This window comes from Lathyrus oleraceus, chromosome 2 (assembly GCF_024323335.1).
Source record: "Lathyrus oleraceus cultivar Zhongwan6 chromosome 2, CAAS_Psat_ZW6_1.0, whole genome shotgun sequence".
NCBI lineage: Eukaryota > Viridiplantae > Streptophyta > Magnoliopsida > Fabales > Fabaceae > Lathyrus > Lathyrus oleraceus.
The window spans coordinates 333,530,123-333,552,701 of NC_066580.1; the positions used below are offsets into that span (position 1 = coordinate 333,530,123).

Sequence of the window (22,579 nt, forward strand, 5' to 3'; positions counted from 1 at the left end):
GAAACAAATAAAGGAGAAAAATATATTTCTGACCTAGAAATAATTTATAAATAATTCAAAGGTGAACTAATGCACTTTCTACTAATGGCTTGAGAACTCTATCTCTTTCCTAAATCAATAAAGGGTCAGTCTTTTGATGACCTAATTTTGAGATTGATTTTGGTATGTGATTTTTGGTGTTTCTTTAAGTTGATTCTAATCTATTGATGGTGGTTATGTTGGTTTGAGATCTAATCGGAACCCTATAAGATAAGGTTATAGTTGATTGGTCTTTTTTCAATGGTGTTGTTTAGATGAGCTTTTTGATTATCTTGGTTGTACCTTTGTTTTTTATTTTGGTGATCAATTCGACACATCTTGTAGGATCTAAAAATGTTTCTTCTGTTCTACCTTTATATATCATATATGATTTTGTCATTAAATAATGATTCATTAGAATGAATAATTTGTAATTGATTTTAAAACTTATGAAAAATTTTAATATATTTATCACTCAAAACTTTCTCAGTTAGTTTAATGGTTATCTTGATTGTACCTTTGTTTATCTAAAAATGTTTCTTTTGTTTTACCTTTATATATTATATATTATTTTGTCATTAAATAATGATTTATTAGAATGAATAATTTGTAATTGACTTTAAAACATATGAAATTTTTTATGGAAATGAATAAAGTACATTTTATATGAATCCTTTTCCATTTACCAATGGAATTTCGAAAAAAGTACAGAATGATTGTGTTCATTGGTGTTTGCCAGGAGTTGTAGATACTTGGAATGAGATTTTTATGGAGATGATGAAGAAGGGGAAAGAACATCATCCACCGGTTTATAAGTGATAGATTTCTCATTTGATAATTTTGATACATGAATGATTTATTCTGAATATGATTTTTTCATGCATACCTAATGTAAACTATATTATATACTTTATTCATATTGATAAGAGTGATCTTAATTTTTTTTTTAAGTTACAAGTTCTTACAAAAAAATGTACTTTATTCATAATATCATTTTTCTCTTTGATATTCTCACATACTTCTTTTGTCGAGAAATGAAGGAGTTTCTTGAGATCTTTTTTCTTCGTTGTTTGTCATGCGTCAATATATAACATTTAACATGAATGTAAATCTAAAAGACACAAAATAAAATTTTATTAACTAAACTTATTAATCAAATATTAGACATTCATTAGTTTAATGGTGATTGACGTTGAATTTGACAAGTTGAATTTGACGGAGAGGACTACAATTCGATTCTCCGCAACTATAATTGAGAGGGAGCTACAACCACTTGATGCCAGAACTAACCTCCAAACCCGATTAGTCGGTTTAGTGAACCAGATTCTATTGGTAAAAAAAAAACTTATTCTAATTATTATTTAATAACATATTCGGAAAGATTTTAAACTTTCTATTTTGATTTTACAAACATAAATTTTTAAGATTGAGTTAATACACTTTAATAGAATTAAATTAGAGATTTTGATCTATTAACATTATGTCGGGATTAAAAGAACTTACCTTTACAATTTTAAGACCGATTTTGTAATTTATTACCTCATTAATATAGTAAAACAATATATACAAAGAAACTTTTTTTAACTAAAATTACTTATGAGATATGAAACCGAGATAATATTGTTTTGCCTTTAGTTATCTCCGAATGAAAAATTTCCTAATTTCTTTAACTTAAGGATATATTAAGGAGTTGTATTTTGAAGAGAAAGTGAGGGAAAACTTATTTTCCAATTCTAAATTTAGGCTTATATATGCTAATGGAATATTTTTAGTGAGACAAATATTTTTTTTGTATTTAAACATTCATGGGGTGACCGTTAGAATTATCTTTTATCATATTAATATTTAGTACTTTTTCCTATTTGGTGGTTCTAGAGTTTTATATGATTTCGTTGTCACTTGCAAACCTGTGCTTTCATCTTAGATTTGACGCTTGCTAATTTGTAATGATTCCAACTATGTCAGGTGGTATTAGAGCAGGTTTTCTCTGGTTGTTGCAGGATTGACAATTTTATAGAGTGCACGAGTTCAATTCTTACCACATACAAAAATTTAATTTAATTTGTTATTCAATAACCAATCATTGTTTGACATGTGGCACAAATAATTAATCAATAAATATTATTTAATTTATTAATTATTAATTAAATTAAATAATTTTATAAATTAACTTTTTATTTTAAAAATGTGACGTAACACACATTTTATGACGTGACGCCACGTATAAATGTCATGTAGTGTCATGTCATAAAATGAAGTGCCAACAAGACAAATCTAAAGGGGGCCAAAAAAATCCCAACAAATGTGAATAGTGGGATAAAAATAGTGGATTTTTTTTAAAGGGGGACTAAAAATTAAAATAAAATAAAATTAGGGGACCAAAAGTGCATTTAAGCTTTTTTTTTTTATTTTCGGTTCTTACATCATTGTTCATTTCAGTTCTTACACCGTTGTCATGCATTCACTTTGGTTCTTACATCGTTGTCATGCATTCACTCCGGTTCTTACACCATTTTCATTCATTCAGTTCGATTCTTACATCGTTGTCACTCATTCACTTTGGTTCTTACACCATTGTCATTCATTCACTTTGGTTCTTACACTGTTGTCATTCATTCACTTCGGTTCTTACACCGTTGTTCACTTTAGTTCTTATTCCGTTATCACTCACTTTGGTTCTTACACCGTTGTCTTTATTTCCGATTATTACACCAATGTTCACTTTGGTTCGTATATTAGTGTCCCTCACTCCGGTTCTTATACCGTAATTTTTATTTCTGGTTCTTACACCATTGTTCACTCCGATTCTTACACCGTTTTTTATTTATTTTACGGTTCTTACACTGTTTGTTTTTTATTTTACGGTTCTTACACCATTTTTCATTTTATTTTACGGTTGTTACACCATTTGTCATTTCATTTTGCGGTGCTCATACCGTTTTCATTTCATTTTACGGTTCTTACACCATTTGTCATTTCATTTTACGGTTCTTATACTGTTTGTCATCTTACTTTACAGTTCTTATACACATGTTATTTCTTTCGGTTCTTATACACATGTTATTTCTTTCGGTTCTTATACCACTGTCACTACTCTCGGGTCTTACACTAGTTTTCTTACAAATGATTATTTATATTGTTTCACAAGGTAGCTAGCGACCCTTGGTGAATCAATGTCCTTTTCCAATAATCATAATGGTTGGCCTGCAGCATGTTTCACCAACAGTTGCATGGTTTCGCCTTTGCAACATCTCATGAAGAGTTACAATCTCCGAATTCAAAATTCAAAATTCAAAATTCAAAATTCATGAAGAGTTATCTCATGCATTTATTAGCATTAACTCACTTCCACCATTTGTCATTTTGGAACACACTTGTATTTAATAAATTACAACAGATAAGTGGAGTTAGATCCATTTAAGAGGTGATATATTATCTGTTACTTTTGCTTATCATGCGTAGTTGAATCTTAACAACTTTTCTTCTTTATCCTATTATCTGGTTGAGAATTACACCATTCCTTTCATCTCGTGTCCCTTGTGTGGGAGTTTGGTTGAGTCAGTGTTGCATCTTTTTTATCACTTGTGAATTAGGTAGGCTAGTGTGGTATAGAACATTTATGTGGTTGGGTTGACAAGTGGTTATCCCAGGAGATCTTAGATTTTTTTCTATAAAGGAGAAAAATATTTTTATGACCTAGAAATAATTTATAAATAATGCAGAGGTGAACTAATGCACTTTTTACTAATGATTTGAGAACTTTATCTTTGCCTAAATCTATAAAGGATTCAGTGTTTTGACGACCTAACTTTGAGATTGATTTGGGTACGTGGTTTTTGATGTTTCTCTGAGTTGATTATGATCTATTGATGGTGGTTATGTTGGTTTGAGATCTAGTCGGAACCCTATGAGATAAGGTGTTAGTTTATTGGTCCTTTTCAATGGTGTTCTTGTTTAGTTGACCATTTTGGTTATCTTGATTGTACCTTTGTTTATCTAAAAATGTTTCTTTTGTTTTACCTTTATATATTATATATTATTTTGTCATTAAATAATGATTTATTAGAATGAATAATTTGTAATTGACTTTAAAACATATGAAAATTTTAAATATATTTATCACTCAAAAAATTTTCAGTTTATCAATATGAACAACAAAATCTTGAAGATATAAAATTTTAATAGACTCCATTTTCGGAAAAATGAAGAAATGAACTGTCAACGAATATCATAATAAAAGTGAGTAAAAGAAAATCTCATAATAAAAGGAATATAATAAACCTAAAAACAAATTTGTAAGAACCGGCCATGTTAAGTATTCAATCAAAAAATATTATTTTTCCACAAAAAGAAGTTGCAATCAGAAGATTTACCTTAAAAACAAAACTTTCAATTAAAAAGTTTTACCTAAACAAAAATATCATAATTAAATTTTTTTACCTAAAACTAGGTTTGCAATTAAAAAGTTTTCCTTCAAAAATGATTTCAATTAATGTGTGCAAATCAAAGAGATCTTACAAAAATGATTTCAAAATGATATAAATCATAAGCATATGGTTTTTAAGGAACATAAAAATGAGAAAAGGAATAAGCTTTGAAGGAAGATGATTACAATTACAAACACATTCAAGAAAAAACTCAACAAAATAATTTTTCACTTTGTTATCTATGGTCTCCCACTCATAGCTCTAATTTACATATACTTTTTCTTCAATTCCTTTGTTCCATTTTTCTTTCCCATTACTTCCATCACTCACAACTCTTCCATTTCACCTCCCACTACTCTAACAAAAGGTAAATGCTCTAACAATGTACCCTTATTTTAAATTGTAGTTTTGTTAGCTATCTTTGATATTTTTACAAGACTTAATATTTTATTTTTATTTTTTTTGATAGAAAAGGAAAAACCTTATGAGAAGCCATGTGATTATACAAATGGAAGATGGGTCCATGACATGAAGGGTCCTTTATATAATGAAACATGTAGTAATATCAAGAGCCAACGAAATTGCAAGGTTAATGGAAGACCAGATACAAACTATCTTTATTGGAGATGGAAACCAAATGAGTGCCATATTCCAAGTTTTGAACCTAACACTTTTCTTAAACTTATCAAAAACATGAACATAGTTTTTGTTGGAGACTCTTTAGCAAATAACCAGTTTGAGTCTCTTGTTTGTTTATTATCCACTATTTCAATACCACAACGTGTCCCTAAAGAAGACACTTTGTCAACATATTATTTTGCTTCTCACAATGCAAGTTTGACACTTTATTGGTCACCGTTTCTTGTGAAGGGTGATCAAAGAAGTAATGGTGGCAGTGGTACACCATATAATAAAATATATTTGGATAAGGTGAATGAGAAGTGGGCTAAGTATGTAGATCAAATGGACTTGATTGTGTTATCATTCGGTCATTGGATGGATGTTCCTTCAATTTACTATGAAAATGATTCAGTTATAGGTTGTTTCAGATGTCATGAGTTTAAATTTAAATACCATGATATTGGATTTTATGTTGCTATGAGAAAAGCTTTAAGGATTACACTTAATATGATAATTGAGAGGAAAGTTATTAAAGGGAATGGAATTGATGTGATTTTGAGAACATATTCACCTACTCATTTTGAAGGTAATTGGGACAAGGGTGGTACTTGTTCAAAGACGGAGCCATACGGACCTAAGGAGAAGAAACTTAAAGGAATGGATGCTGAGATAAGAAGCCTTGAGATGGAGGAATTGGAAAATGTTAAGGCAAAAGCTAAACAGAATGGACTTCATTTAGAGGTGCTTGATATAACAAAATTGGCATTATTGAGACCAGATGGTCATGCAGGTGCCTATATGAATCCTTTTCCATTTGCCAATGGAATTTCGAAAAAAGTACAGAATGATTGTGTTCATTGGTGTTTGCCGGGTGTCGTAGATACTTGGAATGAGATTTTTTTGGAGATGATGAAGAAGGGGAAAGAACATCATCCACCAGTTTAAAAGTGATAGATTTCTCATTTGATAATTTTGATACATGAATGATTTATTCTGAATATGATTTTTTCATGCATACCTAATGTAAACTATATTATATACTTTATTCATATTGATAAGAGTGAACTTTATTTTTTTTTTAAGTTACAAGTTCTTAAAAAAAAAGGTAGTTTATTCATAATATCATTTTTCTCTTTGATATTCTCAGATGCTTTTGTCGAGAAACGAAGGAGTTTCTTGTGATCTTTTTTCTTCGTTGTCTGCCATGCGTCAATATAAACATGAATGTAAATCTAAAAGACATAAAATAAAATTTTATTAACTAAACTTATAAATCAAATATTAGACATTCATTGGTTTAATGGTGGTTGAGGTTGAATTTGAACAGAAAGGACTACAATTCGATTCTCCACAATTATAATTAGGAGGGAGCTACAACCACTTGATGTCAGAACTAACCTTCAAACCGGATTAGTCGGTTTAGTGAACCAGATTCTATTGGTAAAAAAAAAGTTTATTCTAATTATTATTTAATAACATATTCGGAAAGATTTTAAACTTTCTATTTTGATTTTACAAACATAAATTTTTAAGATTGAGTTAATACACTTTAATAGAATGAGATAACAAAAGAACTCTTGTCTTTAAATTTAGAGATTTTGATCTATTAACATTATGTCGGGATTAAAAGAACTTACCTTTACAATTTTAAGACCGATTTTCTAAATCTACACTAACAAGATCCATGTTCCACCAATGCCACTCAATGTCCTAACATCACCTTGTCCTTTTGCCATGTGGGGCATTGACATAATCGGATGTATAGAGCCAACTGCCTCGAATGGACACCGCTTCATCCGTGTAGCCATTGACTATTTCACGAAATGGATGGAAGTTGTTTCCTATGCCAACGTCACAAGACAAGTAGTGGCTCAATTCATAAGAAAGGAAATCATTTATCCTTATGGGGTCCCCAACAAGATCATTATTGATAATGGATCTAACCTCAATAACAAAATGATGAAAGATCTTTGCCAAAGCTTCAAAATCGAACACCACAACTCATCACCTTATAGGCCCAATATGGATGGTGTTGTTAAGGCAGCTAACAAGAACATTAAGAAAACCGTGCAGAAAATTGTGGAAACCGATAAAGATTAGCACGAAATACTCTTGTTCACATTACATGGCTATCGCACCTCAATACGAACCTCCACTAGGCAAATCCTTTCTCTCTAGTGTATGGCATGGATGCAGTCCTTCCTATTGAAGTAGAGATTCCTTCATTAAGGATTTTGGAAGACGTCGAGCTTAACGAAGTTGGATGGGTACAAGCCCGGTTTGACCAACTAAATCTCATTAATGAGAAGTGCTTGACAGCCATCTACCATGGCCAGCTTTACCAAAAGTGCATCAAAAGGGCCCACGACAAGAAGGTTTCCCCTCATATCCTCAAGGCCGGAGACCTTGTGTTGAAGAAGATTCTGCCCATTCACAATGATCCAAGGGGAAATGGACGCCGAACTACGAAGGCCCATATGTTGTAAGAAAGGTCTTCTCTGGAGGATCTTTAATTCTTTCAACTATGGATGGTGAATATTTTCCATCCCCCGTGAAAGCGGATGCAGTAAAAAAATACTACGGTTGAAAAAGAAAAAAAAAGTAAGATAAGTTGAAAACTCGAAAGAGCAACTTATACAAAAATAAGTATCCCGATAGACTGAAAACCCGAAAGGGAGGTCTAGGAAAAAATTAGGGATTCATAAAAAGCGAGAGGCTGCATCCCACAAAGAATCTTTCTTCACTCCTCAGCGAGTCAATCCAGTTGCTCCCCAACGAGTCAATCCAGTCACTCTCCTTCTGAAGAAAGATCAAAGGGCGTCCGAAGATAGCAGAGCTAGAATTTGGTGGAAATCCGAAAGGGCTATAGTAGAGCTAGAATTTGGTGGAAATCTGAGATATTTCATTGCCATTATAGTTTTTGAATTTCGCAATCACCTCTTTTAGGAATTGCTTCCTTTGTACAAAATTACCCATTTTTGGGACCATTTATCAATAAAATCAATTCCATCATATGCAATATTTTATTTTTTCTACTTTGTTTGCGAAATGTGACCTTTTCTAAAATTGATATCACCTTGGAAATTTTTTGGTAAAAACAACTTTTTTTTTAAAAAAAAAGGGGCAAAACTTTTAAGGAAAAATATCAAATTACTTCTCTTTCAAAAGTATCTAAAGGTAACCAAAAACGTGTTTGGCATCCCCAACCTAATAGCGCTTGGACTTGGCCCACTCCAAAGTTCCCCGATAGTAATCCTCAATTGTTGCACCTAGTGCCTGCTTGGATGTTAAAAATTCTAGTTTTTCGATATCAGGAAGTCACTATACTTTCCCCAAACAAATGTTAAGCCCAATCACCATTTGCATTCCTCAAATATATTCCCCCACAAAGCCCAATCATACTTTGCACAACTTGCAAAACTTACATTCGCACAGTCCCCTGCAGAAACCCGAACATGCATCGGCATTTTGTATACATAACATTGCATCATAAGTATCTTCTAAAAATTCATTCTTCAGCTTATACTCATATTGATTCATCGAAATCCGAAAGTTTCCAACCGTTGTTAGAGATTTTCCCCAGTAAAGTCAACATTCATTCTCAAATTATTTCCCCAAGCAGAGTCAGGTATTCCAGTCATTGCTTGGAATCGTCATTGAACTATTTTGTATCCTTTCAAGTTTTCTCGAAGAGTCAAATATTCTAGTCATCGCTAAAGAATCGTCAGTGCACTTCTTCTATCCCCTGAGAGTCATGACCATATTTTCATTTATCCCCAACCAGAGTCAGTTATTCTTAGCCATTGTTAAGAATCATTACTGAACTTTTCTTTTTCAGACAAAAGGCATTTTGGGCTCATTCCCCAAGCCAAGTCATATATTCATAGCCAAGAATCAGCTTTGAACTTCATTCCTCGGCATAAATCAGGTATTCCAACCTTTACAAGGAATCATCACTAATATGCTCTGTTTCCCAGCTAACGTCAGGTATTCCATCCGTTGATAGAAATCATCATTGAATTTTCAATCCTCCTCAGACAGAATCAGATATTCTAGTTGTTGTTAGGAATTGTCACTGAACTGTTTGATTCTCCACAAAAAATGTCAGGTATTCAAGCCGTTTCTAGGAGTCATTGATCCTCTATATTTTCCTCAACATAGTCAGGTATTCTAATCGTTGTTAAGAATCGTCACTGGACCTTCTTGGCAAGTTTATCCCCAGTCATGTCAGGTATTCCAGCCTTCACTAAGAAATCATCACTAACGACTTATTTTCCCTACAGAGTCGGGTATTTTAGATGTCGCTTAGAATCGTCATTGTACCTTTTCATTTCTCTCCAGCTGAGTCAGATGTTCCATCCATTATTAGGAGTCATCATTTGGACTCGTTTAATATTTCCCGCTCAGTTAGGTGTTCTAGCCGTTACTAAGAATCGTCGTTGAATTCACATGGTTAATCCTCAGTAGATGTCAGGTATTCCATCAGTTGCTGAGAATCGTCATTGAATCTATATTTCCCCATCAAAGTTAGGTGTTCTAGCCATTGCTAGAATTTACCTTTGTTTTTCTCCCCAACCGTTGCTAGGGGGAGTCCTTTTTCTTTCACCAAGATTCCCATTCCCCAACGGATTTTTCTTCCCTCTGTTTTCTTGGAGTTTTGACATTGAATTTTCCTCCTTGAAAAGATACTTATGTTGCATACATCGCATTGCATGCATAATCATCCTACATAATTCCCATCAAATCAACTCATATCACTATAATCCTCAACAAGGCAAATTTTTGGTTATTCCTATTAGTATTTAATCCCCTCATACCATGCACGTATTAGAAGTCGTTGATATCCATACCTTCAGGCCTGAGAAGATTAAATAGGGGCCACTGTCATACCCTAAAATTTACCCTACCCCATATCACCTTCTTAAACCCTAACCCATGAGCATACATCCCATACATGCCATCTCATATGCATATATATACTTCATGATTCACAAGAATCCACAAACTCAAGGCATGAGATTCATCTGTGAAGCTTCAAGATCCTCTGACCTTGTTGAGGTGTGATCAAGCCACCCCAACCCTAATCTCCATCCTCAAGCATCCCACAAGCTTGGAGGATCATCCAAGTCATCTCACTCACTCTCCAAACCCAATTTGGATGGTGAGTCCCCTTTGAAGAAGCATCAAGATTCATCTGGTCACCCAAGGACCCTAACTCTAGCTCTTGACCTTCATTGGCTTGGACAAGTCATGATTCACCATTGATTTTTACCATGCCATTGAGGACCCCTCAAATCCAAAGTTTTTGCATGCCCCACACCTTTGAAACATCTCAATATGACCCTTGCATCATCAAACCCTAATTCATCTGACCTTTGTTCTTGAGGAAACTTGTGGCTCAAGAAACCCTAATTTGGGAATTCATTTATCATTGAACTTGCTTCATTTTCATCATCAAATCATCCCACCACTCATTAAACATCATCTCATGTCCACTACAATCGAAATCCATCATTTAAACATCCATTCAAGCAATGTTACAAGTACTTGGTTTGGTCATGAGTTTTCAACTTTCAAGGCACTTGATCCACTCATGAATTTGACCTAGCCTCATCCCATAAGGATACAAATCTCATTTCCCATCATGGTATTATGATATGAACTCAAAACATCCACCATTGTTCCTTGGAAATCAAGAAATCACAAAATTTCATTTCTAGGTCATGTTGGTTGGTTACATTTTGGCAAGAATGGCCTATGGAAAGTTCTAAAGACCATAAATTTCTCATTTCGCAATCTTTTTAAATTCTAGTTAGAGTAAAATGTCCTAATTAAGTCCCTCTCCAACTTTGATTCAAGGTCCAAGACCTAATTCATTGGGCAAGGACTTCAATTTTTCTATTGGCCAAGCTGGTCCAACATGCTTGCCATGCCCTAAAACCTGACCAAGACCACTACTTTAGCACATTGCCATTTCTAAACCACAACCCTTTTTTACCTGGTTCTTTTTGCATAATATTAAGGACATGTAAAGGAACAATTGGCACAAGTTTGGGACAAAATGCACGAGCCAATTTCATTTGACCATGGTTCAAACATTGAGGTTCACCCTGATGAATGTTAGATGCCCAAAAGTGCTTATTTAAGCTATCATATGTGGGCATCTTTCACTCTTTTGCCTTGCTAAAATTGTCAAAATCACATTTATTTTACATGGAATGCGTTACATTGATAAACAAGCTTGGTGCCTTTGATGTGTTTGTTATTGTGCAGGAAAGGCATGAATTAATTGATAATAAAGACACAAGAGAATTGGCAAAGGAACCAAAGCAAAGGAGCATTTCATCTGCCTGCTCGCTAGGCGAGGCTGTGGCGAAGAATGGGTTCGCTAGGCGAGCTCCTGGCGAACAGCTCCAGTAAATTAGCAATTTAATTCGCTAGGCGAGCTCATGGCGAAGTCTGCAGCGAATTCATTCTGTTTTGGTGAAAAAGTGCAGCCAGCACTCACTCGCTAGGCGAGGCTCTAGCGAGTCCCCAGCGAGCATTCCAGTAGCAAAACCTCTCAACCTCGCTGGGGGCGAGCTTGAAGCGTTTCCTTCGCTAGGCGAAGGTATGTTCGCTAGGCGAACATGACAGTTTAGCAGGCCCTGTTTGCTCTGGGCGCAGGGGCTTTTTGTGCCCATTTTAGGACCTCGCTAGGCGAGCTATTATGCTCGCCTAGCGAACATGACAGTTCTGCACTTGTCTATAAGTAGCAGGTGCCACTTTTGGGCACCATACCTCATTTTTACCAACTTTTCCATTTTTTGTACTTTCTCCTAGATATTTTACAGCATTGCTTTGTGGGAGATTTTATGCCCTAATTTCATTTCTCTTCATCTAGCAACCATCTTCCACAAAAAGAAGGTGGATTCCCATCCAACTTCGATTATTCGACTTGGATGTTGATCAACCCTCTTTCCTTACTTGCCGACCAAGCTACCATGAAAATGAGTAGCTAAGTCTTCCATTTGTCAAGGTTAGATGTAGGTGATTTCCGAGCTTTGTGTGTAAATGTAAGGATCCTCATATGTAAACTCTTTAACGGTAAATATATGATGAAAACTTTGTTTCTATTTAAAACTCTTTGTGTTGGTATTTGATCGAGAGATGTTTACCGATTCTTGACCTAGGTTTTCATCCAAACTTGTTTGTTAGCTAGAGATAGTAACGAATGATTTTGTTCACCATAAGGTTGAACCAAAAAGTTGTCATTTTGATAGATTGTGTTCGAGAGAAACAATGGATCAAAATGGCAAAACTCACAATGGGTGTTCGAGAGAAACGCATTGAGAGGACCTTGTGAAATAATTTATCATCTAAAGGAGTTTATAAGATGATTGACCGAGCAAATACATGCAAAGCAAATGTAATCATTGAAACCTAACTTTGACAATATTTCTCATATTAATCAAAACGTAACTTTTACCGCAATTAATTACTTTGTATGCACGATAACTTGATTAAAACCAAAACCCTAGTGTTACATTAAGTTAAGATTAATTCAACCATTGAACGGCAGTGATATCTTACAATCTCTGTGGATACGATAACAAAACCCGACACTTAAAAACTGTCTCAACAAAATGGCGTCGTTGCCGGGGATTGTAAATTGATATTGCGAGCATCGCATTGGTTGTTTAAGTTTTAGCTTGTGAATTTTTGACTTGTGCTTGTAATTTGTTTGGTTTAGTGTGCAGCTTACGTTTTATGCGAGGGAAAATCCCTGTGGACGAACTTCTTTTTGATCCTGAGATCGAGAGAACCGCAAGGAGGCTCAATAGCAAAACAAGACGTAGGAGGCAACAGGCTAGGCAACGCCAAGAGCAAGGAGAAAGTTCTTCAACCACAAATCCACACCCATTCGTACCAAACATGGAGCCACAACCACCACCACCTATTTCTACTCCATGTATCAACAGTCCAAGGAACACCGCTCAGTTTGCCAACCAAACAGGAAGGCAAGCTGAGATGAAGACGGGAACTCTGAATTTATTGTATGGGAGTCCATTCACCGGAATGGACCATGAAGACCCATTTGCTTTTCTCACAAAATTCTATGAGATAGCATTGGCTGCCGGAGTGGATCAGGCTCAGGAGCTTCCGTTGTTCAGACGTTTATTTCCTCATGCTTTGCTCGGTAAAGCAAAGGATTGGTATCTCGATCAAACACCTGCCGTAATGACAGATTGGAATGTGTTAGAGGAGAAATTCATTGAAAGATTTTTCTCTCATAACCGATTCATGGAATCAAAGACGGCCATCTCGGTGTTTTCTCAAGGAACCAGTGAATCGTTGAATGAAGCGTGGGAGAGATTCAAGTCCATGCTAAGGAAATGCAAAGGGCATGGATTTGATGAATTAACTCAAATCCATATCTTCAGAAATGGACTTCAACCAAACTGTAAGACGTTGTTGGATGCCACCTCGGGTGGCTCGTTGATGTCAAAGAGTGCCGAAGAAGCCACAAACATTATCAGCCGTATGGCTTTGAATGATCTTCAAAGTCAAAGTCGTGGAAATTCTTTGAAGAAGGCGGGAGTGCTTGAGTTAGGGACGAATGATGCCATACTTGCCCAAAACAAGCTCATCTCACAACAAGTGGAACTTTTAACGCAACAAATCAAAGAGTTAAGAGAACCGTCAAAAGCTAAACAAATAGCTTGTTGTGAACTTTGTAAAGGTGAACATGACACCGGATTTTGTCCACCTCCCGGTTTTGACGAAGTAAATTACATGGCCAATCAACGGGACTATCAACCAAGACAACAACAACCTTATCAACCGCACCCTCAACAACAACAACAACAACAACAACAATTCCAAGGGAACCAAGGGTTCCAACCTAGAAGCAACTATTATCATAACCAAGGTTATGGAGGTGGTTCTTCTAGCCGTCAAAACCCTCCCCAAAATCCGTATCAACCTCAACAACCGCCGGTAGTCAATTCTAAATTGGAAGAGACATTGACGCAATTCATGCAAATGTCAATGGCCAATCAAAAGAGTAATGACGCGGCCATAAAAAATCTTGAAACTCAAGTTGGGCAACTTGCCAAGCAACTAGCTGAACAACAAACCGGTCCTTCTTTCTCGGCCAATACGCAAACAAATCCTAAGGAGCATTGTAAGGCGATTATGACGAGAAGTGGAAGGGAGTTGGGTAGTGAAAATGAAAAAAGAGTTGAGAGTGAGCCAAGAGAGAAAGAGAAGGAGATTGAGGAGGAAATAGTGGAAGAAAATGTTGATGGTGAAGTAGGAGTGTGGAGTGATGAGGAAGTAGTTGAAAAGAATAAAAATAATGGTGAAGTTGAAAAAGAGAAAGGTGTGGAGAGTGAGGAAAATAAAAGTGATGAGGTAATAAGGGAGGTAGTGAAGAAGCCTAGATGGAAAAGTGCTAGAATTGCAAAGGGAAAGGAGGTAGTGAGCGCTACTCCGGTCCAAAATCTTCCTTACCCTCATGCCCCTTCCAAAAGGGAAAATGAACGGCATTACGCCCGGTTCATGGATATTTTTAAGCAATTACAAATTAACATTCTGTTTGCTGAAGCTTTGGAACAAATGCCAAAGTATGCCAAATTCATGAAGGACATACTAACCAAAAAGCGGAGGTATACGGAACCGGAGACCATCGTCCTTGATGCGAGCTGTAGTGCCATCATTCAAAGGACACTTCCTAAGAAAGAGGTTGATCCGGGAAGAGTTACATTGCCGGTTAAGATTGGTGACGTTTATGTCGGGAAGGGACTAATTGACTTGGGGTCGAGCATAAATCTTATACCTTTGTCAATTATCAAGAGGCTTGGCAACATCGAGATTAAGTCCATCCGAATGACATTACAATTGGCGGATAAGTCGACGACCCATCCTCATGGCGTAGCCCAAGATGTGTTGGTGAAGGTCGACAAATTCTTTTTCCCGGTGGATTTTATTGTAATTGATATGGAGGAAGATGATGATGCTCCGCTCATATTGGGCCGACCATTCATGAAGACCGCAAGAATGATGATTGATGTTGATGACGGTTTAATGAAGGTGCGTGTTCAAAATGAGGAGGTCACATTTGATCTATTCGAGGCGATGAAGCATTCCAAAGACAGAAATGATAGCTTTCGCATCGATGTGATCGAAGACGCTATTATGGAAGTTTCAAAGCATATTCACGAGATATCTCCTATGGAGTTAGCTCTCGACGACTCATTGGAGGTTTTCACTGTTGAAGAGGAGCTAGCTCTTGAGGAATGTTTGAAGGAACTTGATAGCTTGGAAGACCTACAACCGTGGGAAGTAGAGGAAGAAAATTTGAAGAAGGAGGTAATTGACGAGAAAGTGCCAATTGAATTAAAAGAGTTACCTTCGACTTTGAAATATGTGTTCCTAGATGAGACCGAGGCAAAGCCGGTCATCATAAGCAACCTTTTGACAAAAGAAGAAGAAGCCCGTCTAATCATTGTGCTAAAAACCAATCAAGAAGCTATGGGTTGGACTCTTTCCGATCTTAAAGGAATTAGTCCATCCTATTGTATGCACAAGATTTTGATGGAGGAGGATTTCAAGCCGGTGGCTCAACCACAACGCCGCTTAAATCCTACAATGAAAGAGGTTGTAAGAAAGGAAGTGGTGAAGCTTTTGGATGCGGGAATGATTTACCCGATCTCGGATAGTCCGTGGGTTAGTCCCGTGCACGTGGTTCCGAAGAAGGGTGGAATGACCGTAAGCCGTAATGACAAAGACGAATTGATCCCGACTAAAGTTGCAACGGGGTGGAGAATGTGTATAGATTATAGACGGTTGAATACCGCGACTCGTAAGGACCATTTTCCACTCCCATTTATGGATCAAATGCTTGAAAGACTATCGGGCCAACAATACTACTGTTTTTTAGACGGCTACTCCGGGTACAACCAAATTGCGGTTGACCCGGTTGATCATGAAAAGACGGCTTTCACGTGTCCGTTTGGAGTGTTCGCATACAGAAAAATGCCTTTTGGGCTTTGCAATGCGCCGGCGACATTCCAACGATGTGTCCAAGCTATTTTTGCCGATCTAATAGAGAAAACAATGGAAGTCTTCATGGATGACTTCTCGGTGTTTGGTGGGACGTTTAGTCTATGCTTGGCAAATTTGAAGACGGTGTTGGAAAGGTGTGTGAAGACTAATTTGGTGCTAAATTGGGAAAAGTGTCACTTTATGGTGACCGAGGGGATTGTGCTAGGCCACAAAGTCTCTAAAAGGGGGCTTGAAGTGGATAGAACTAAGGTTGATGTAATTGAAAAATTACCCCCTCCGGTCAATGTGAAGGGCATCCGTAGTTTTTTGGGGCACGCGGGGTTCTACCGGCGCTTCATCAAGGACTTCTCAAAGGTGGCTAAACCTTTGAGCAATTTACTCGCCAAAGATCAGGTATTTCTCTTCACCGACGATTGTTTGCAAGCTTTCGAGGTTTTAAAAGAAAAATTGGTTACCGCTCCAATAATAGTCGCTCCCGATTGGAATGAAAATTTTGAACTAATGTGTGACGCGAGTGACTATGCCGTTGGAGCGGTACTTGGCCAAAGAAAGGACAAAACTTTTCATGCTATACATTATGCGAGTAAGGTTCTTAACGAGGCTCAAATAAATTATGCCACAACGGAAAAAGAACTACTCGCAATAGTGTATGCGCTAGAAAAGTTTAGGTCCTATCTTATAGGGTCTAAAGTCGTGGTGTACACCGACCACGCGGCGATTAAATATCTGCTGACCAAGCCGGATTCGAAGCAAAGGCTCATCCGTTGGATCCTCTTGTTACAAGAATTCGATGTCGAAATTAAAGACAAGAAGGGGTCGGAAAACTTGGTAACGGATCATTTATCCCGCTTGGTGAATGTCGAGGTTACCGCATCTGAAAAGGAAATCCGGGAAGAATTTCCTGATGAAAAATTGTTTAAGGTTCAAGTTAGGCCGTGGTTTGCAGACTTTGCAAACCACAAGGCTAGTGGTTGTGTGCCGGCCGACCTAACTTCGAACCAGAAGAGGAAGTTCCTTTCGGATGCGAAGTATTATGTTTGGGATGACCCATACTTGTTTAAGTTGGGTAGCGATAACCTGTTAAGGAGATGCGTAACTGGTGATGAAGCCCAGAGCATCCTTTGGCATTGTCACAACTCGCCTTATGGCGGACATTATAATGGGGTTAGAACGGCCACAAAAATTCTTCAATCGGGATTTTATTGGCCAACTATTTTCAAAGACGCACATACCCATGCGCAAAGTTGTGACAGTTGCCAAAGAAGTGGTGGGATAGGTAAGAGAGATGAGATGCCTCTCCAAAATATCCAAGAAGTGGAAGTGTTCGATTGTTGGGGCATAGATTTTGTTGGACCTTTCCCACCATCTTACGGGAATGAGTACATGCTTGTAGCTGTTGATTATGTCTCTAAGTGGGTTGAGGCGATTGCCTCACCTCGGGCGGATGCCAAAACGGTGATAAAATTTTTAAAGAAAAACATCTTTTCCCGTTTTTGAACCCCCCGAGTGTTGATAAGTGACGGAGGGTCACACTTTTGCAATGCACCTTTGGAAACAATTCTAAAACATTATGGTGTGTCGCATAGGGTGACAACTCCGTACCACCCTCAGGCTAACGGGCAAGCGGAGGTCTCTAATCGAGATATTAAGAGAATCCTAGAAAAAACCGTGTCTAATTCTAAAAAAGAGTGGTCCCAAAAATTGGACGAAGCATTATGGGCCTACCGTACGGCCTTTAAAGCTCCAATTGGCCTAACTCCGTTTCAATTGGTATTTGGTAAAACTTGTCATTTGCCGGTTGAATTGGAGCACAAGGCCTTGTGGGCCCTAAAATTTCTAAATTTTGAACATGAGTTGGCCGGTAACAAAAGGAAAGTACAACTACTTGAGTTGGAGGAGATGCGCAATGCCGCATACCACTCAAGTTGGTTGTACAAAGAAAAAGCAAAGAAGTATCATGACAAGAAGATCCGTACCAAAGAATTTGTGCCCGGACAATTGGTCCTATTGTTCAACTCCCGGTTGAAGTTGTTTCCCGGGAAGTTGAAATCGAAATGGTCCGGGCCATTTCGGGTGAAAGAAGTAAAAGAGTACGGGGCCATTATCATTGAAGACATGGACGAGAAAGACAGTTGGACCGTGAACGGCCAACGATTGAAAGTGTATCTCGGCGGTCATGTGGATCGCGAGAGTTGTGCTCAGCCGCTCGATGCTCCCTTGTGAGCATCGCACCGTCGAGCTTAGCCGACGTTAAACAAGCGCTAGTTGGGAGGCACCCCAACATTGTAAGTATTTATTGTTTTATGTATCATGTTGAATTCTGTTACAGTGTGCGAAACAAGGCTGGATGACTTGCAAGTGCTGCATTTGCAAATGAATTTGCTGTCATGCTCGCTTGCAGCTCGCTAGGCGAGGCAGAAGCGAGCATGCTCACAAGCTGCTCGCTAGGCGAGGCAGCAGCGAGCGCTGCAGTACTGTTTTCTATTTAAACACTTCAGCAGAGCCATTTTGCCCTACCTTCAAAAATTTGTCTGAACGGCTCTGCTGAGGATTTCGTGCGTGGTTTCTCAAACTCCCTCTGTTGCATCTTTATCACCGACACGTGCTTCTTTCGCCAATTGCAAACTCTCCCCACTTCTCTTTTCCAAATCCGTTTACCAAAGGTTTGCCCCACTTCTTTTTCTTTTTGTTTACTCTTAAATTCCAAATATGCATAGCAAATAGGATAAATTTGGTATGGGAAACATGGAGGTTGCATGAGATATTGTGGAGTTTGCAATGTTAGGTCGTTTAGGTTTTCAAATTGGGGATTTCATCTATTTTAGGTTTTGCATGCAATTAGCCAATCCCCAATAGCATAGAACGACTCATTGTCATTAGAAATCATTAGGTTCTGTGTAGGAACCATAGAGTACGGGTATTGGGAGAAACATCCTTGAAAATGCAGAAAATCCCAAAACCCGTAAGGTTCGCTAGCAGCTCGCTAGGCGACCTGGGGCGACCGTTCGCTGCAACTTCGCTAGGCGAAGCAGCAGCGAACATGACAGAATTTTGAATTTTGTTTTAATGGCTAATCTGTTTGTTGGTGTGTATTGTTTCTTTGTATATTTTGCAGAATGGAGTCTAGATCTGGAGCTGGTAAAAAGAGAAAAGGAGATGCAACTACTTCCAGGACCGTGCCGATTCAATTCGACCACGACAAGTTTGTAGGCCCGAAACAAGCGGCACGTTACATCGCTTTGGAGAAGCGAAAAATCCTTCCTGAGAGGCGTTTTTTGATCAACCCGCAGGGCACTTACCGAACTTTCGCCGGGTTGATAGACGCCAAGAAGTGGGATAGGTTGATAAGTCCCTTGGAGCATTATGACATTGGTACAGTGCGGGAGTTTTATGCTAACGCATTGCCCGACGACGACGAGCCCTTCACTTGGGTTTCTAGAGTTGCCGGACGTACTATTCCTTTTGACCGGGATGCGATCAACAGAATCCTAGGGGAACCGCTCCAGCTGGGAGCTGATCAGAGAGACCAGTACCACACCGACCTCAGACTTCATCGAGACGTCGCTGCCATTACCACCGACCTGCTTTTGGCTGGGAGATCGGTTGAGCCGAACCCATCTGGGGTTCCTGTGAGATATCACCGGGAGGACATGACTCCCATGGCTCAGCTGATTCTACTTCTGGTTTTAACCAACATCCAACCCAAATCACACACCTCTACTGTGCCGATCCCAGTGGCACATTTAGTCCATTCCATCCTCACTAATGTTGAGATTGATGTGGCGAGGATAATCGCCAATGAGCTGAAGACTGTGGTTGAGAGTGGGCTGAAATCGGGGGCTCGTGTGAATTGCCCACTGGCCTTCCCGTGTTTGATTATGAGCTTATGTATGCAGGCTAGGGTGAGACTTCCGTCTCGTGGACAGGTTAGGATCCCGGCTCCAATTGATGATCGGTATGTAGCTAAGTATTGTAGAGCTAAGACTACCGCTGGCAGTGCGGCCTCAGGAAGTACTCGGGCTGCTGATGGTCCTAGTGCTTCTTCTCCCGGACTTGATCCGTACCTGAGGGCTGTTTGTGACTACAGTTTTGAGTGGATGGCAGCATCCCAAAGAGCTATGATTGACATGCACAACAGTATGCAGAGGTTGGAGCTGCAAGGTAATGACCCCTCCGGTGCTCGAGCATTGTTAGCGCGTGAGCAGTTTATGCTCAACGCTAATTGGCCTGTGGACAGGCCAGTCTATGGTGAGGGGGAGGGAGCTGAAGCTGATGATGAGGATATTGATGATGAGGCTACCGGTTCTGAAGCCGGTAGTGAAGAGGAGTCTTGAGCCCTTTGTGGGTTAAGCTTTTGTTTTTGTATTTCAGTTTTTATGTCATTTTTATTTGCACCTTTGAATTTTGTATTTTGACCATGGGTTGTACTATTGGGGTGTTTTGTCCCCCACGAACAAATTTTTATTTTTCAGTTAATGTTATTTAATTATGTTTTTAATTTTGTGTGTTTAATAAATTTTTGGTTGAATGAGTGGCAAACCCTTCTAGATTGGTTGCTCCTCAAGAAGTACCCAATGAAGGTGCATCCGAGCTTGGATGGCAATGATAAGAATAACAAGTGAATGAAGCTAAGGTACATGGTTACCGTCGGCTAGAATTTTAGAATGCATTAGGAACTTTACTCTTTTTGGTAAATTGAATATTGTCTTTGTGCAACATAATTGAATGAATGTTTCATCTAGAACCTAAAACCACAAAGTGTGAGGAAACCTCCATTGTTCACTTAAATGCTGGATTCTAATAAGTTTTGTTGATTCATGTAATTCATGCTTTGTCTTTTATTATTGTGAAATTGTGGAAGCAATTAGAAATGATCAAGGCACTTGTTTTCTTTCGAGCACAACTACATCCAAAAACAACTTACCTGTGAGCAGAGAGAGTATTTGTTAACCCCTTTGAGCCTGAACAGTTGAATCTCGGCTTGAAATAAAGCGAGATCTCAAAAATCTTTTTTACACAACCCGGAAAATCTTGTTTATTGTTCTTTTGCCGTAAAAAGTTAAGAGCATTCACTTAGGGTGTGGAAGAAATAAGTTGGGGAGAACGAAAAAGAATTGATAAGTACTACAACTCTTGAAAAAGAAAAGAAAAACCGAGCAAGCATAGAAAAATATATGTATAGAAAATGTAGAAAATAAACATCTGTTTTGTATATTTGATGTGAAAGAAAAGAACAAAAATAGAAAGAATGAAAAAAAAAAAAATGCTTCCTTGGAAGAAAAATAGTGAAAAATAAAAGTGGAGTTGTGGAAAATGTGTTGTGAAGGTTACAAATAAGAAACAAAGGAAACAAAGTCGAGTAGTGTGAATAATACTGTGAATGTCTCTTTTGCATCGGCACTTTCGTTTCAATGGCCTTAGAAATGACCCTTGTTTGTTAACCTAACCAAGCTTCAACCGAAAAAGCCCTTAGTGATCTTTATGCTTCCACAGTACCATTTTTAATTGATTAGACATTGTATGAATCTGTATTTCTTCATTATTTGTTAGAGAGTGAGATTAGTCCCGCGGTTGCAAACGCGCAAAATCTTCATTCCTGATTCGAAGAGGAGAGATAGGATGATTCATTCAGAATAGTATTGTTGTAGATAGATAAATATTTTGCATTGCTATTTAAGTTTAAGTTCCTAGGTATTATTTTATTCAAACCGTTGGGAACTTGTATATGCGAATTTCGCTTGTGTTTGAGCCGTTTATCCAACTTCGGAGAAACCGTTTCTTTATGCAAATCCTCTTGTCTTTCAAGAGGCATACTTTGCTTGAGGACAAGCAAGAATCTAGTTGGGGAGAGTTGTTAGATGCCCAAAAGTGCTTATTTAAGCTATCATATGTGGGCATCTTTCACTCTTTTGCCTTGCTAAAATTGTCAAAATCACATTTATTTTACATGGAATGCGTTACATTGATAAACAAGCTTGGTGCCTTTGATGTGTTTGTTATTGTGCAGGAAAGGCATGAATTAATTGATAATAAAGACACAAGAGAATTGGCAAAGGAACCAAAGCAAAGGAGCATTTCATCTGTCTGCTCGCTAGGCGAGGCTGTGGCGAAGAATGGGTTCGCTAGGCGAGCTCCTGGCGAACAGCTCCAGTAAATTAGCAAATTAATTCGCTAGGCGAGCTCATGGCGAAGTCTGCAGCGAATTCATTCTGTTTTGGTGAAAAAGTGCAGCCAGCACTCACTCGCTAGGCGAGGCTCTAGCGAGTCCCCAGCGAGCATTCCAGTAGCAAAACCTCTCAACCTCGCTGGGGGCGAGCTTGAAGCGTTTCCTTCGCTAGGCGAAGGTATGTTCGCTAGGCGAACATGACAGTTTAGCAGGCCCTGTTTGCTCTGGGCGCAGGGGCTTTTTGTGCCCATTTTAGGACCTCGCTAGGCGAGCTATTATGCTCGCCTAGCGAACATGA

The 22,579-nt window shown here is 38.1% G+C and overlaps 1 protein-coding gene across 1 annotated transcript; it reads left to right on the forward strand.

Moving 5' to 3' along the window:
• Positions 1 to 4,622: 4,622 nt before the first annotated feature.
• LOC127123093 (xyloglucan O-acetyltransferase 1-like) lies at positions 4,623 to 6,012 on the forward strand. The gene is made up of 2 exons (XM_051053351.1): positions 4,623 to 4,812; positions 4,915 to 6,012. Exons 1-2 carry the CDS (start codon positions 4,623 to 4,625, stop codon positions 6,009 to 6,011), a joined length of 1,287 nt encoding a protein of 428 aa, XP_050909308.1. The 3' UTR covers position 6,012.
• Positions 6,013 to 22,579: the final 16,567 nt, after the last annotated feature.